This window comes from Rana temporaria, chromosome 6 (genome assembly GCF_905171775.1).
Source record: "Rana temporaria chromosome 6, aRanTem1.1, whole genome shotgun sequence".
NCBI classification, from domain to species: domain Eukaryota; kingdom Metazoa; phylum Chordata; class Amphibia; order Anura; family Ranidae; genus Rana; species Rana temporaria.
The window spans coordinates 37,196,984-37,215,449 of NC_053494.1; the positions used below are offsets into that span (position 1 = coordinate 37,196,984).

An 18,466-nucleotide genomic window follows, 5' to 3' on the forward strand; every position below is an offset into this window, starting at 1 on the left:
ATGTCATAAAAGGATTGTTACTCAATTGCTTTTTGTTAGCCTAGAATTCTTACTACCCTAGAACAATAAAAGTATGCACTGCAATACCAAATGAGTCAATTTATTACAATTTTCTGAGTTTTTTGGACAGATTTGGAAAATGTTTAGTATGTTGTGGTAATATATATATATATATATATATATATATATATATATATATATATATATATATATATATATATATATATATATTTATTACATAATTTCCCCCTCTAATTCTTATAGTTGGTGTATCTTTTATATGAGTAGATGTACTTCCAGTACTAACTAAACACTAAGCAATAATGACAATATTAAGTTAGTCCATTAACCCGGGGACCAGCTAAATGTCTGAACGGAAACAGCAGATCATGCTAATGGGGATGGCAGCAGAAAATTGTTTTTCAACATCTTAAGCCACAGACTGTGGGATAATGAGGACACTAGCTTTATGGCTGGCCGGCTAGAAGGAATCCAATCTACTTCTGCAAGGGTTCAGGTAAGATGACTATTTTTAAAGCACTGATTGGTCAGTTAGCTGTTATGTGCATTTCCATTACAGTGTTTTGATGCTACCTTCTGGGCTGAATTTACAGTGTGTCATTAGGCAGAAAGTGAATATCAATGTACTGTTAGTATTCATACAATATATTAATTTAAAGGGCCAGTCTACCTTAAAGTGAATTTTTATTTAAAGGTGGAACCGGGTAGGCTGAGTTAACTATTTGATTTCTTATGTATTGGATCTTACAAGATTTCAATGCAATAATTCCAGTCCATCTGGGAGTTTTGTGTGTTTCTATTCCTGTTTGTGTGCTCAGGTACCTTCTATTTCATTCTCCATAATATAAAACACTGTTAATAAATCCAGCATGGACTTCTTATGATCACAGCAGGTCCATATACCAAGTGGCTCAAGTGTAGGGATCTCACCAACAGAGTCCCCAAGAGGTAAAATAAACTGTTGGATGGTTTATCTCTATAGCATCTGATACAACTTATAAACAGCAGTTACAAATAACATTTAAGCTCCAATTAAATCTCTGTCAATCTTCACATTCTTATTCAGGGCAAAAAATAAATAAAAAATCTCTTTTAAATTCTGTTTCTGCCTGATCTTGAAGCATCAATGTGTTCTGTTCAGAGAGCAATGTTACATTTTTGATATTTATCATGCAGACCCTCAGACTTGAATTTATGCTGCCAGTGAGGGAGGGCAGTGTTTACTATCCATAGAGATATGCATCTACATTTATCGAATTATCTCGTGCATAGTCCTTAGTAACTGGGAAGTTATTGATTGCAAAACTATTTTCCCCCACAAGATGGCAGTGCTAGCTATGTCTTGTTTAGCTAGTGGCTGACTTCACACATGAGAAGTCTGGGAGATGTAGTTTGGAGGAGGATTGTAGCCAAAGCCATCCCTGGGCAGCAACTACAATACCTATGAACACATGAGAGCAGGAGGGGTCTCATAAAAAGGAAAGCCTGGGAAAGAGCCAGGGCAGTTGGGGAGTGTGCAACAGGAGCAGAAAGAGAGACGAGGTTTTGTACTGTCTGTGCCTAGTGAATGGGCCTTTGTGTTAAATTCGCTGGATGCTGATGTTGCATAAGGACCAAGAAGCTGGGCCAGGGAGAGAGAGATTCTGCTGCAGTATTGGCTGTTGGGAAACTAGTTCTACATGCTGTGGTGAGCCGGAAGGCCATTGCCCAAAGTTGTTGAGGAGGTCACAGTTGTCACCACCTATACCGAACTGAAGGATAAGGGGTAACCCTATTGCACCCTAACTCATCAGAGAACTGTCCAGAGGCTGGTCTTGTACTCCAGAGGAATTACATTTGTTCTCACCTTCATATGTAAGTATTATCACAGTATACAACTTGGTCGCAGTGGTTGTATCTGGGTCTTTCCTTTGTCAGTACTCATCTGCTTGAAAGGAGTTTCCCCTTCTATTAAATTCAACACCTGTGATATATCACACCACTTTTTCTGACAAATTCTCATCACCCTGCACACCAAAATCCTTAAAGGACCCCAACGTAGCCGGCAGAGGATCCATCCTAAAGACTTGCTCAGCTTATCCTATCCTGAGGGCAGAACTGTCTTTAACTATAAGCCAATGTTGTTCAGGCCTAAACCTAACTCCTTTGTTTGAGAGCACTTAAGTGATATAGTTGGTCTATGTTTGGTACCCTTGTTGGTCACTTGGGGTGTAACATCTCATACAGAAAACTACTGTTTATGCTCTTGGGGCCACAGTATAAGCTGGAACCTGACCTTATATAAGCATCTGAGTTGAACCATACAGTTATTGTTGTGTTTATTTTGACCAATATTCATGTGCCAACTTACTTTGTTGTACTTTATGACTGCAATCTGCCAATACAGTCTGCTTATCTTTTAAAGGCTTGTGAGTATAATTGTTGTGTGCCTGCTGTGGCTTTACAGGATAGGGATTCTGGTGATATCAGTGAGGGTGAGGCTTCACATAGGGCTAAACCAGAGCAGGGGACCCAAAGTACCAGTGACTACTGCAGAGGTAGCTCTACATATTTGTGTGTATTTCACACATGTGTAGCACATCACATTCCATTTCAGCAGACCATGATAGGCTAGCATCACTATCTTATCATGGTCTGCCGCACCATTTAAATAAAAATTATAATTTCTTTGCAAACAACTGTAGACACATTCTCTTTTATGGAAGCAAATTTTGAACATTTCTCAATTAATATGTCAAGTGCCCGCACCTGCTTAAAGTATTAGTAAAGCCAGTATTTAAGTTTTGAGAGTAGGAAAACAGTTTTTGCCATCTATAACCGTCTATAATCAACTGTGTCTGGTGGCCCCCTGACACAAAATAGTGGCGCAGCATGGTAGCACACATGCCCTCAACACTGTGACCTCAGAGTGATGGGCCTCCAATCACGTGATTGCTGTGTATGTATGTACGGTGCTGAAACTCCAATACAGGGTTTGCCATAGAAAAGCTGACATCTTACCAAAAACAACATGAAGTATGTTATCTTCACACTATGAACTGCATCAGTGCATTGTTGGGACCAGGGGTCAAGTCCTGGGGAAAAAAGTGTGGGAACTCCCACCCAAGATCCACTTCCCCACCAAAAAAAAAATGATACGCTCATATGCATAATTACTAAACCGCATGTTTTTGTTTTTTTTTAGATCCACTGTACCTTAGTAATCCTTTATGTTACTGGCCGCTTCCTGTATATGGATTCATCAGGTAGTGTGCGGGTACTCCGTCACTTCCTCGATGCCGCAATGTCTCCTGGGAGCTTTTGTCATTGTTCCCAGGAGACATTGCGGAGGTCTGCCGCGAGTTATCGCGGGATTTAGAAAGAAGCAAGTTACTAAGGTTCGCCTGCCCCTGACAGTGACTCGAGCTGGGCATCGCCGCTTAGTGAAGGATTGGCTCAGCTGCTCTAGTCCTGCAAAGGGAACGGAGTTCCTGCTGTGAAAAAAGTGCAGGAACTCCGTTCCCACGCATTCCTGCAGGACTTGAGCCCTGGTTGGGACCAACCACTATCTTCTCAATACAACTTGGCTGATTGGTAAATGCAGAGTAAAAGAAGTTACCGTCATGTTCAATTGTTCACATTATAAAGGGCATGCTCGATCTTACATACTTGATGTCTGTGTTAAAGTTGGAGGGATTCTGCTGGCTCCTCCTAATAAATAAGCATTACAGAGCTTTTTAACAATTATATTATGTTATAAGACAGCAGGCAGGGGAGGTAAAATAGGTTAGAAAATCATTCTGCTTCAAAAACTACTTGTAGTTATTTACCTTAACTAGGCTACAGGCGAATACAAAAGACACAAATGAATGCAGCTTAGTGACAAATTATATTTCCCCCTGCCTGTACAACATGGCAGCCCATTTGCAACAACTGATGAGTGGTATGTGCGATACAAATACAAGCAAAGGGGCAACCAGCAGTTCCAAACTGGCGGTGACGCTGCACTTTGTAGGGGCTCAGTCTCTCTTGGAGGCTCAGCTTTTCCTGAAACCTAATAAATCATTTCTCACAAAATGGTTAATTCATAATATTTGGATCAAGGAGAAACAATTACAAGTGTCAGGTTTTACCACTTACAGCCCAATATGGAATAATAACACATATCCAGAACTAGTAAAGCTGCAGTGTGCAGCCAGGTGGCGAACATTCGGTTATACCCATTTTCGCCACATTTTCAGTAATGGCAGGTTGTCTTCATTTTCCCCGTTGCACCACCGATATGGCTTGCCAAATACTATGCAAATACTATGCATTTCACTTATATCCAACTGCAGCACACCATTTGGGCGCAGCCCTTCCCGAGCTATCTCCAACCCCTTTTTTTTAACATGATGCAGCAATCTTCCTCCACTAAAGGGTTTATTTTTTGTTGCTATGCGATGCTGCTGGTGGACTATCTAGATAGATTTCCCAACACGGCTATGGAAAAATGGGAGAAAGATGTAGGCGCCATAACCAGGGATCTCTGGACAGAGGCTTTGGAATCTGTATGGTGTTGCTCCTTGTAACACAAAGGCTGTCCCAACCCTACATACTACTGCGGGTTAATCGCACCCTCTTAAACTGTTTACTCTGGGGCTCCATCCTGACCCCTTGTGTGCAAGATGTAGTAAAGATAATGGGGATCTCATACATCTTTTGTGGCGATGCCCAAAGCTTCATGGGTATTGGGCTAGTATAGTACGCACTATTAACAGTACCTTTCAACTGGCCGTATCCCTTGATCCTAAACCATGTTTACTTGGCACCCTGGATAACGTTATATCAGATGCATATATTAGAGAAGCAGTATCCAGGGCCCTATTTCAAGCTCGTAAGCTTATTTTGCAGCATTGGACTGCAAAATCCCCATCAACATTTGAGATGTGGCTAACTAATATGGGGGTAACATTACGATACGAGCGCCTGATTTATCAGCACAGGGGTAGCCCGACCTGGTTAAAAAAGATTTGGGGATGCTGGCTATCAGGCCTAGCTCTATTTAGTATTAGATAGACTGTTAGTATAAAACTTGTCTGTCCGGTTCTAACATTATCTACCATTAAACGATCATTCAATGGTGCATGGATAGGAACTATGGCAAAGGGATGTGTGGGGTGTATTGTTATATGATGTATATTCATAGAGGTGTATCTCAAGAATATGAATATCATCAAAAAGTTAATATATTTTAGTAATTCAATTAAAAAAGTGAACCTCATATTTTATATAGATTCATTACACACAGAGTGATATATTTCAAGCATTTCTTTCTTTTAATTTGATGATTATGGCTTACCGCTAGTGAAAACCCAAAATTCTGTATCTCAGAAAATTTGAATATAACATAAGACCAATAAAAAAAGGATTTTTAATACAAAAATGATCAGCCTGTGGCACTGCTGAGCTGGTATAGAAGCCCAGGTTGCTTTGATAGCGGCCTTCAGCTTGTCTGCATTGTAGGCATGTGCAAAAGGGAAAATTTCGTTTAGTTTCGTTTCGTTTTAATACGTTATTTAATTAATTTCGTTAAGTTAGGTTCGTTACATGTGTTAAATTCGTTTTCGGAACTCGTTCGTTTTCGACCGAATTTCGAATAATCCGGTCGAATTCGAAAATTCTCTCTTCGAATATAATTTCGAAAATTCGATCGGAATTCGAAAAAAAAAAAAATTCGAATTCCAAATCGAAAACCCGCGGACGAAATTCGATCGGAATTCCAAAAAAAAAAAAAAAAAAATTCGAATTCCAAATCGAAAACCTGCGGACGAAATTCGATCGGAATTCGAAAAAAAAAAAAAAAATTTGAATTCCGATAGAATTTCGTCCGCGTGTTTTCGATTCGGAATCGAAAACGTTCGTTCGGATTCGGTAAATTCATTAATATTGCAATTCGGGAATTCGTATGCATCCGAATGTCCGAATAATGAAAAATTCGTCCGAATTTCGATTCGGAACGAAACGAAATGCACATGCCTACTGCATTGTTGGGTCTGGTGTCTACCGTCTTCCTCTTGACAATACCCCACAGATTCTCTATGGGGTTTAGGTCAGGCGAGTTTGCCGGTCAATCAAGCAAAGTGATACCTTAATCATTAAACCAGGTATTGGCATTTTTGGCAGTGTGGACAGGTGTGAAGTCCTGCTGGAAAATGAAATCAGCATCTCTATATATCTGGTCAGCAGAGAAAAGCATGAAGTGCACTAGAATTTACTAGTAGAGAGCTGCGCTGACTTTGGACTTGATAAAACACAGAGGATCAACACCAGAAGTTGACATGGTTCCCCAAATCATCACTGACTGTGGAAGCTTCACAATGGACATCATGCAACTTGGATTCTGTGCCTCCCCACTCATCCTCCAGACTCTGGGGCCTTGATTACCATTTACTTTCATCCGACAAGAGGACTTTGGACCACTGAGCAACAGTCCAGTCCTTTTTCTCGTCAGCTCAGGTAAGATGCCTATGACGTTGTCTCGGTTTCAGGAGTGGCTTGACACAAGGAATGCCACAGTTGTGGACCATGTCATGGATACGTCTGTGTGTGGTGGCTCTTGGTAAATTAAAAGTACACTCTTACTTTTGACTGACACAAAAAAGTACTTTAACCAAAAAAACAATACCCAAACAAACATAAGTATGCCACATTCATACATGCAATGTCAACGCATTCTCCCTGAGGATGTCTTACCAACAAAACGGGTAAGGGTTGAGTTTTGGTGCTGACATCATTGCACACGCGCTCAGTTGGGCAGCATGCTTCTACTATATGCTGTAACCCTGTGAAACTCTCCGGAGTGTGAACTGTTTTTGTATTGTTTATTGGTTTTCAAAAAACTTCTCTATGATTTAAAAAAAATATATATATATATTTTATTGTAGGCAGGAGCTGGGCTACAACATCATGGAGAAAGAGACATTGCTCTTTATTTGCCTCTCTTCTTCTACTGTGATATTAATGTTATGCTGCACCACCCTCCTCTGGCCAGCAGGGGAAGAGCTAAAGCCAAGCAAGCCCATAGACCTGCAGAGTGCTGAGAATGCTGGGAGTTGAAGTTTGAGACGGCAGCCATTTAATGGCTACATTCATGGGCGTCTGCTCCATAGGGCAAGGGGGGTCGTTTGCCCCCCCCCTGGAATCACCAAGGAGAGCCAAGGAGCAGGGCCAAACTGGCTCTGGGGCCGCTTTAAGCGGTGACTGCAGCGATCCCCTCCTTATGTACTCCGGCGCTTGTATCGTATGTCACGGAGCTGGGTCTGTGTGTAAGTTCCGCCCCCCTAGTTTGGCTCGTCTGATAGTCTTCTAGTGTTCCGCCTATCACACGAGCCGAACTAGGGGGGTGGGACCTTGCACACAGACCCAGCTCCGTGACATACGATACGAGCGCCAGAGGACAGAGGGAGGGGAGCGCCGTTTGATATTGTTTACCAGGCCTGTGCTTTGTTTGTTTCAACATCTGTTGCCACAGGTAACACTAGACTATTTTCTGATGTGTTTTTAGCAAGTCTGGAAACGCAGAGAAAACACAACACAGAGTTGCATCCTACGGCATCGTTTCTAGTTGTCCCTTATTTAGAGTGCCTGTCCCTCTTCTGGAATCAAATCAATTTGTCCCTCATTCCAAAAGGTTCCTCTTTTAGACCTGAAATAAATATACTGTCAATATAGTGTAGTGTTTTAGTCAAGGGAAAGGGGTGCTGTGTAATGTAAAGGGGTCCAGTGGTGCAGGATGCTGTGTAATGTAAAGGGGGCCAGTGATGCAGGATGCTGTGTAATGTAAAGGGGTCCAGTGGTGCAGGATGCTGTGTAATGTAAAGGGGGCCAGTGATGCAGGATGCTGTGTAATGTAAAGGGGTCCAGAGCTGTGGGGTGCTGTGTAATGTAAAGGGGTCCAGAGCTTTATGTGGTGCTGTGTAATGTAAAGGGGTCCAGTGATGCAGGGTGCTGTGTAATGTAAAGTGGTCCAGAGGTGCAGTTGTGGAGAAGGGGTACACAGTAGTGACAAAGAGATATTGAAAGATGCAGGGGGCACAGTGGGGTGTTTTTACATGTTAATGTGGGGGGGGGGCGCTTTTAACCCCCGCTAGTGGTCGAAGAAAGGGTAAAATGCGACTGTGTATCGCCACTGCCAAAGTGCCCCCCTCTGAAAAAATTTCAGCGGATGCCCATGGCTACATTATAATGATTATACAACAGATTCCAATATGCACTGTGGAGTGGAGAGATAATTTTTATTAAACTGCCCGGCAAAGTTCTTCCTCTTGGCATCAGCAGGAGACCATACAAGTGGAGATCAGAGCCTGATGCCCCGTACACACGATCACTTTTTGTGATGAAAAAAAATGACATTTTTAAAAACGTCATTTAAAATGATCGTGTGTGGGCTAAACATCATTTTTTGTCTTCTGAAAAACGACCCAAATAAAATTCGAACATGCTTAAATTCTTTATGTCATTTTTTAAAATGTCATTTTTTGTGTCATAAAAAATGATCGTGTGTGGGCAAAAACAACGTTTTAAACCTGCACATGCCCAGAAGCAAGTTATGAGACGGGAGGTAAAACTACCATTCATAATGGAGTAAGCACATTCATCACGCTGTGACAGACAAAAAAGCACGAATCGTCTTTTACTAATGCCGCGTACACACGGTCGTTTTTTGTGATGAAAAAAAACCCGACATTTTTAAAAATGTCATTTAAAATGACCGTGTGTGGGGAAAACGTTGTTTTATGTCTTCTGAAAAAAAAAAAAAAAAAATTCCAGCATGCTTCAATTTTTTATGTCGTTTTTCAAAACGTCGTTTTTTGTGTCATTTAAAATGATAGTGTGTGGGTAAAACGACGTTTAAAACAACGTTTTTAAACCCGCGCATGCTCAGAAGCAAGTTATGACGCGAGCTTGAATGGAACAGAGTGTCGTCGTACGTGCTGAACGTAACCGCGCTTTGCTAGAGCATTTTGAAAAAATTATGGTGTGTAGGCAACGTCGTTTTTTAAAATGAAGAAACATGTCCGCTGGGAAGCTGTCCGGCGGACATGTCCGCTGGTTAGTACGTCTAACCAGCAGACAGAAATCCCGCGCATGCGTCGAATTGATTCGACGCATGCGTGGAAGCATTGAACTCGCGCGATAGAGAATGTTGGTGTCGTCTACATCACCGCGTTCTCTGTCCGCGTGGATTTCGGTTTGATGGTGTGTACAGCCATCAGACCGAAATCTCCCAGTGGACATGTCCGATGAAAACGGTCCGGCGGACCGTTTTCATCGGACTGTCCGCTCGTCTGTACGGGTCCTTAGAGTGCCGTCACTTTTTTCATCATTTTTCAAAAACGATGGTGTGTGGGCAACATAATTTTTAATGATGAAGTTGGAAAAATTTCTTTTTTTTTCATCACAAAAAGTGATCATGTGTACGGGGCATGAGAATGGGAGTGAGAACACCCAGGGGCTGCACAGCATCACCCACATCCCAGCACTTGCACCACTACAGTAGGGTGACTAGAGCTCACTCTTGCTCTGCTTATCACCGAAGGCTTTCAGGGAGAGACCGAGGGGGACCAACTTCTACATTTTTTTTGAAAAGCACAATAGAAAAACAGTATCTAAAGTGTGTATCTCACACGTACAGATATGCAGGAACCACTGGAGGGAAAACTGCAAAATATTTTTTTTTGTCCTAAATGGGTGTTTCTTTGAATAGCACAATAGAAGAACAGTAGCTAAAGTGTTTATCTCACACGTACAGATATGGAGGAAACACTGCAAACACTGGAGGAAACACTGCAAAAATGTTTTTTTCCCTAAATGGATGTTTTTTGAATAGCACAATAGAAGAAAAGTATCTAAAGGGTGTATCTCATAGTAACATATGCAGTGCTGGTGTAATTTGATTTCTGAAGCAGGACTGACAGGACTATATATTTCTCTCCCTACAAGCAAAACCAGGAACCTTTCCCTAAAGTATCAAATGCAGAGTGACTTGCTGTGCTATGTAGATCGCTAAGTAATTTGATTTCTGAAGCAGGACAGTCTGACTCCTATCTAATTCTCTCCCTCAGAGCAGCAGCAGCAGCCTTTCCCTACCCTATCTAAAGCAGAGTGACGTGCTGTGCTATGTGCCTCTAGCTTATATAGAGGCTGGGTCACATGCTGGGTCACATGCTACACTGGCCAATCACAGCCATGCCATTAGTAGGCATGGCTGTGATGGCTTCTAGGTCACACAAGTTAAACAAATGTTGATTGGCTGCCCTGCAGCACGCCATTACATTGCCGAACCCGAACTTACAGTAAATTGTTCGGGTCCGGGTACCAAAAACCCAAAAGTCCGGTACGAACCTGAACTTTATAGTTCGGGTTCGCTCAACCCTACTCTGTAGTCATTGTCAAGCAGAAGATATTTCATGCTCAACAGTCACTAAGAAAGAGGATTGAGTCAGGGGTTTGTAGTAGTGTGAGCACACAGAAATAAATAAATAAGTTATTTAGATGACAATTTCCTACAAAATGTATGTGGGAAGTATCAGGAGGTGGAGGAGGCAGTGTGGATTTGTGTAGCTATTCCATCAACTGTAATTGTATTTATTATTGTAATATAATGCCTGCTTAGAAAAAATAATGCATTTGTAATTATGTTATGTATATTGCCCTAGCCAGATAAAATGACTAAGTAAAGTTATAGCATTACCATTGCCATACGTTATGGACTGTTTATATGTGTATTGGTTATTTGATTGGTTACATTTTTGTTATTGAATTTTCACGTAGTATTCATATGATACAAAAATTCTCTTTATTGCAAACAACCTTTTCTTGCAGATAACTAAACTGTTAAAATTAACACGTGAACTGTCTAATCTGAAAAATAATTTGTAATTTTGTCCAGACCCCAGTATGATTTATATACCCCTGCCAGCCAGACAATATACATACCTCCCAACTGTCCCTGATTTTGAGGGACTGTCCCTGATTTTGAGCAATGTCCCTCTGTCCATCCTTCCTCCTTATTTGTCCCTCATTTTGGTCTGATCCATATAGTTGTATAAAAAAATTTTTATCTATCAAAAAGTGTTTCCCAGTGCTAAACCTTTCATCCAATTTCTAAATGACTACATTTGTAAATTCCAAAAGCCAGTAAAAAGGAATAGTAGTGGTAAAAAAAGCACTTCAGGTTTAACTAAACATTTTTTTTTTGTACAATTCTCCTTTAAGGAGCCGTGACAGGGGGTGTGTACTTTTGCTAATACTGTAGGCGTCCCTCATTCCCATTTTAGAGTTGGGAGGTATAAATATAGGCAGGAAGATGACAGCACAAATTTCTAATAGTAAAGGAATAAAGCATGTTACCTGTCAGCACATGTGATTGGCTGCTTGTGCTGACCCTCCCTTTTCTAGTCTGGGTTCTACTGTGCAGGTGGTGACCATAACAAGTCAAAATGGAATGCTTAAGCTAGTTGAATGCAAATTGTATGCAAAAAATACATGTACCGTATTTATCTTGCTATAACGCGCCCCGGCGTATAGCGCGCACCCCCAACCTAGAAGGAAAATTCCTGAAAAAAAAAATACTTACAGTTTGGATGCCCCTCGTTGGTGTCTTGCCCGCCGTCCATCGCGTCCATCAGCGACCTTGTCCGGTCCGGCGTCCTTCTGCGGCCATCGTGGTGTCCTCCCCGCTCGATTCCCGCTTCCCGCACTATGTTTGAACCACTCCGCCGACATATACCGAGCGCAGTACACTCGGGTATAGTCGGGCAGGCTCGGCTCCTCTCGCGTAAAGGACGTACAGGACGCACAGGACGTGACCGCGAGCATAGCCGTGCCTGCCTGGCTATACCAGAGTGTACTGCGCTCGGTTTATGTCGGTGCAGTGGTTCAAACACAACACGGGAAGCGGGTATCGGCGTATATTGCGCACCCACGATTTTGCCTGATAAATACGGAGTAAAAAACATAAAATTTTCATCAATTGGCCTAGACCTAAGGCTTTAAAACCCAACTCTAACCATATTTTAAATTCTGGCTAAGTGAAAAGGGTTAAAGCCAGTGTCAAGGTTTTACTGGCAGCCATTGTTCTTATTGAAGATTTGGTAAGAACTGGAACAAAAACATTTTTTGTTACTTTTTTGTACTGCACAGCAATTTTCTGAAACTAATGCCCCGTACACATGATCGGTTTTCTCGTCGGAATTCCTCTCAAACCTGCCTTGCATACACACGGTTAGGGATGAGCCGAACACCCCCCTGTCCGTTTAGCACCAGAACCTTCAAACTGACCTACCGTTCTCGCAAACATTTAGAACCCCATTGACGTCTATGGGACTCGAACATTCAAATTCAAAAGTGCTAATTTTAAAGCCTAATATGCAAATTATTGTCATAAAACGTCTTTGAGAACCCGGGTCTTGCCCCGGGGAACATGTATCAATGAAAAAAAAGTTTTAAAAACGGTCGTTTTTTTCTGGAGCAGTGATTTTAATGATGCTTAAAGTGAAAAAAAAAATGAAAAATTCCTTTAAATATCATACCTGCTGGGTGTCTATAGTGTGTCTGTGAAGTGGCACGTGTTTAGAACTGTCTCTGCACAAAATGAGATTACTATAAGAAAAAAGTAATTTAAAACTGCTTGCGGCTTTAATGTAATGTCTGGTCCCTGCAATATGGATGAAAATCATTGAGAAAAATAGCACAGACACAGACAGTACACACACCACGTAGCTTTAGGTGCACACTGCAGAGGACACGGGCAGAACACACACCACGTAGCTTTAGGTGCACACTGCAGAGGACACGGGCAGTACACACACCACGTAGCTTAAGGTGCACACTGCATAGGACACAGGCAGTACCCCACGTGAGAATACTGCAGCTAGCACAATCACCTGCCTGCCAGTAAATTAGGAAGTGCAGATCTAGCTAAACTATACAGTGTATAAATATATATACAACACCTGGGATGCATATATATCCTCTACACACTGTAACTTTAACTGACTAGCCTGCCTGCCTGCTCTATCTACCTACTAAAAATTACACAGGCAGAAGGGGACGGGTCCATTAAGGTTCGAACCAGCAAAACAGCAACAAGACTTCCCTAGGCAGCCCAAGGGCCCTGGCCTCCATCCTTTTTATAGGAAACAGGACCAGGAGGGGTTTGACCCCAGGAAAACCCACCAAAAAAAATCCAGGAGGCACAATTAACTCTCAACTTTCCGGCTGGGGTAGCCACAGCTAGATTGGTGAACTAATGTTTCTCTCCTGTGATTAGAATAATGTATCTAGGTCACCTCCCTGCCCACAGCCTTTGATTGGACAGTAAGGGAGCACGAGAAAACTGATGAGCTCATACTCCTGCTCTCTTTTCCTATCAGCCTGTTTTCTGAAATCCATTTGCAATTTGCACAACTGATTTCAGTACTGCCTCTTTCTCATGGTCTATTGCACAAGGGATAATGCCAAGCTAGATTCAGGAACTTACACCAAATATATTTAAAAATACACTGAATAAATTTAGTTCTAATAGAAATAATTATATAATTGTGTATAAATTGTGGTGACATTCTTTTCCATTTTATTAATTTTCAGCTTCAACTTTTCGGGAGGGAAAATGTCTTTGTACAGCCCCTGTTATTCCACTGGAGAAATTATGGAACTTATCGAATATGAAGCAAAGTATTCTGCTCCTCTTAGTTATATAAACTTTGTTCTAGCTCTGGCAACCTGCATTATAGGACTGATTGGCAATGCCATCGTAATTTTTTTCAACATTTTTGTAATAAAGAAACATAAATCTAAAATCTGGTTCTTGAACCTGGCCATCACCGATTTTGTCTCTCTCCTCTTTTTGCCTCTCCACGCTTCTGCTGTATTATACGGCCACTGGCCCTATGGAAAGCACATCTGTAAGCTGTTTCTCTTTGTTATCTGTGTCAACATGTACGCTAGTATTTTCATACTCATAGCCTTAAATCTCAGTCGGGTTCTCTCTGTGGCAAAGCCAATGTTTCATCGGAAGTTTATCTCGCAGCATGTTTTACGATGGACTTGCATAATGATATGGATGATAACCATATTTACCAGTCTTCCAGTGTTGGTTTTTAGTGGGGAGTTTAAAATTGGAGATGATAGCTATTGCTCTTTAAATTGTGCTAAAGAGGATGGTGATGGGGCATTTGACCCTACATATAATTTATCTAAATCTCTAATCTTAGACAAGAATGTTAAACTAGATGTATACAACAAGTTCCGCTATTTTTTCAAGGAATGTTCACCTGAAGAATGCTGTGAGGATGAGAACATGCTCACTACTTGGAAAAAAATATTATTCTCAATTCAAAGTTTTGTTATTCCTCTCTTGGTGTTTGGCTACTTCATTCCATTCTGTGTTATTATATTTTCCAATATAACTATAGCTTTACAGGCCCGAAAATCCCAGACTGTGAACACCCATCGGCTCTATCAAATAGTCATTACCATCATTATAGTGTACTTTGTCACATGGACACCATTCATTCTAGGTGAAATCATTCTTTTGGCTACTGTTAGAAATATGAATTTAATAGTCATGCTTAAAGTCATGATCTTCATGCCACTTCTCTCCACCATTGCATTTACCAGCTGCGCTTTTAACCCCATAATGTATGTGCTGGTTGGCAAACAGGCAAGGACTGGCCTTGCCGATTTCTTCAGTAGCATAAGTATAAGAAGCACTTAAACTGTATATTTAAAGGGCAAGCCTAACTAAAATTAACATTTTCAATGGCATAATCATCCATTGTCTGAACGAGACACCTTGTAACATAAGTAGCAGCTAGATAGACAGATCTCATTGCCAGAGACTATGAGAAATATTAGAAATTTTTGGTTGATTCAACCCACATACATTTACTTAAAGCTGATTTCTGGTACAAAAACGTCTGCCTATATTTATTAATAGGTTAGAGGAAATAAATGCCCTTACATACCCAGCTAGCTATTACCTTGTAATATTAGCAGTGATATCTTTGCTGTACATAGTCTGTGCAGAGAGCAGAGATTTTCATGAGATCCAGCAGGTACAACCACTACAGCAGCCAGCAGAAAACTACAAGGGGCAGATACCAGTCAAGCCAAGTCAAAGTACAAGACGATCAACATGCACAACGAAAGAAAAAGAGCATCAGTGAACGATCCATATAACGGGAAACTCCAGAATGCAATGCACAGAAGTTGTTTCATGCTCGATAATGGAAAAAAATAGACAAAGGATACTATTAGCCCGGGATGCAGCTTTTCAAATTAAATATCGCTTTCTTTGTACTATAAAAGATGGAAAAGAGATTTTGGTCTAAATCTTCTTTAGCTTTAGCTTGAATGTTAATTTAAACTAAATAAAACTGTTCATCTTAACTATCTTGAGTCCTGCTGTTATATTTCATTGTTTCTCAAATACTGATTATCAACGTTAAAGAGTCCCATTCGCCAAATTATTAATTTCAACCAATATCTATCCATAAAATTATATGTGTGATAGGGAAACCCCAGAACTCAAAGGGTTTCAATAACATGTTGACTGCTGAACCACATTCAAAAATATGTATTTAATATTCAAGCCTATAGTTTTAGCCATAAGCAAGAGAGCAAACATAAATACTGTACATGGTGATACGTTCAAAATAATTGCTCTGCAAAAGCTGAGAGCTTCATAGTCAGGGCCGTCTTTAAGGCAGGGCAAAAGGCACAAGATTTTTTTGCTCAGGGTCCAATCAACATTAAAGACGGCCCTGCTCATAGTACAATTTATACATTCTGAAGGGGGAGGCACCTTGAATGGGACTATTTGGTGACAGTCGTTGATATGCAGATAGTCATTTGACATATACACGTCACTTCCAGAGTTATCTGGCAAAAGCCTGAGGTAGATGTATTCACAGCTAAAGGTATAAATGGCACTTGGACACAACCAAGACAACTGATACATCATATGACTTCTAACATATTTGTACCAGGTATATCTGTTTAGTCAGAAACACATGTTTTAAAACTTATAACTAAATGTTTGATAATAAATGGCTATTCCATTTACCCTATCAATGTGCATTTAACATTTTTTATGCATATTATTTACCCTCCCTTGTGTAGACATGCAAAAGCTCTGAGACTGCTAGTGGGTGCCACCATCTTGGATGTGATGTCACCTGCCCCAGCAGACACCAAGTTGTCACTCAAGTAGTATTCAGTACATAGAATGATAATCTGTGCTAAACCAGTCCTTCCACAATCTATAGGTACACCACAGTGTCTTTACCGTCTTCATGGAGTCCTTCACAATTCCACCAAATGTGAATAACCTCTTCACCAAGGGGTAAGGTATATAGAGCAGCTTTAAAGAAATGCAGACCTCTAGGTTATAGGAGGTCAAATGATATTACACATCTAGGTTATGTTGGGAGGTGAAGACAAGGATTGTGGAGCTGGGCCATTACAGACAGTAACTATGCCTTCCCAAAAGAGGAGTGGGCTATATTGTGCAATGAAGGAGAGGAATGAGCTAAGCAATTTAGTCTTATGCCGCGTACACACGATCAGTCCATCCAATGAGAACGGACCGATGGACCGTTTTCATCGGTTAACCGATGAAGCTGACTGATGGTCCGTCGCGCCTACACACCATCGGTTAAAAACCTGATAGTGTCAGAACGCGGTGACGTAAAACACACACAATGTGCTGAAAAAAAACGAAGTTCAATGCTTCCAAGCATGCGTCGACTTGAATCTGAGCATGCGTGGATTTTTAACCGATGGTTGTGCCTACTAACGATCGGTTTTGTTCTATCGGTTAGGAATTCATCGGTTAAATTTAAAACTAGTTGGCTTTTTTTAACCGATGGTTAAATAACCGATGGCGCCCACACATGATCGGTTTTGACCGAAGAAAATGGTCCATCAGACCATTCTCATCGGTTTAGCCGATCATGTGTACGGGGCATTACTGGACTAGTCAAATTTTTTGCCATGTTCAATTCAGAGGCACATTGCTAGTGAATTAAAAAAAAAAATTTGGAAAAGAAAAAAACTGCAAGTAAGGATGTAAGATCAGCACTAGTAGCCTCCACTGTGTTCTCTGTACAGAATTCCTTTAAAATGGACCTCTTATTAAAAAATTCAAAAAGGCTATTGTACAAATTTAGAAAAGCATTGCAAAGCCTTCCATAGGCCCCGATGACATTAACCTCCCTGGCGGTATGATTCTTTCAGAAAAAACATGCTAAAAGCGGTACCATTATTTGCAAGGAAATTTGGCGTTTTATATTGTAGGTCTGTAATTTTTAGAAATAACTCACTTAAATCTGACCAAACAAGATTCTAATAGGCATCCCGTGTATTACATTTTTTTAAAAACAAAATTATAAATTATAATATAATAAATAATTATAAATAATTATAACAAATAATAATATAATTATAATAAAAATTATTCAATAATGTAATCAAATCAAAATCACTGAAATTTGCTCAGTTGCAGAATTGTCGCTGTCATTACTTTTATTTTTTTATGACGAATTTCCCCACAAATCGCTATCGCACAATTCTGCAAGTGATTATAATTTATTATCGCTGTTTTTTAGCTGATCTAAAACTATTTTTGACATAAAGGGACACTTTTGGTTGCTATGGACAATCTACAGTTTGCAGGGAGAAAAAAAGGTTTTTATTATATAAAATGACATGCATGACACTGGGCAGACCACTAGGGACAGGGGGGGTGTGTTTTTTTTACATACAGTACTGTAATCTATAAGATTACAGTATACTGTGTGTATAGTGTTTGTTTACGTTTTTGAATTTGGCGCCGTTCTCCGTCCCCGTGCGTCGTAACGTCGCAAGGGAACGGAGATCGGCGTCACAAGGAGGCACTATGTGAATCGAGCGAGGTCCCGCTCGCTCACACAGCGCGGTGGCATCGCTGGATCCAGGGACAAGGTAAGTAAAAAGTGCCTGTGGATCTAGCGAGGCAAGCCCGAGACTGACTCGGGGTTACCGATAGTAGCAAGAAAATCTAACCCCGTGTCAGTCTCGGGAAGACCGCCAGGGAGGTTAACTGCCTGTGACTCTCAGCTGCTTTCTATACATGTGTGATTCGCTTTGTTACGAATAAGAATTCAGAAGAAATTTACATTATTCTGAGATTCTGATGTATCTGAATCACAATAGTAACAAATTTCAACAAATTTGAAATTATAACGAAACAATTAATTTATTCATGGATGTGGGTGGTGAGAGCAGTGGTCAGGTATGGAGTCCTTAAAGGGGTTGTAAAGACAAAAATATTTTCCTCTTAAATTAAAGTCTGACAGTAGCTGATAAAGTAAAAAGTAATGTTTTGCATTATAACTAGTTTGATACCTGTTGAAATCGAGTTGTTTTATTCACCTCCAGC

General features: G+C 40.7%; 1 protein-coding gene across 1 annotated transcript; it reads left to right on the top strand.

Annotated features, from left to right (window-relative positions):
- The first annotated feature begins 446 nt into the window (after nt 1-446).
- Nucleotides 447-15,435, top strand: LOC120942622 (C3a anaphylatoxin chemotactic receptor-like). Its single transcript, XM_040355595.1, has 2 exons — nt 447-517; nt 13,633-15,435. Exon 2 carries the CDS (start codon nt 13,655-13,657, stop codon nt 14,759-14,761), a length of 1,107 nt encoding a protein of 368 aa, XP_040211529.1. The 5' UTR covers nt 447-517; nt 13,633-13,654; the 3' UTR covers nt 14,762-15,435.
- The last annotated feature ends 3,031 nt before the right edge of the window (nt 15,436-18,466 follow it).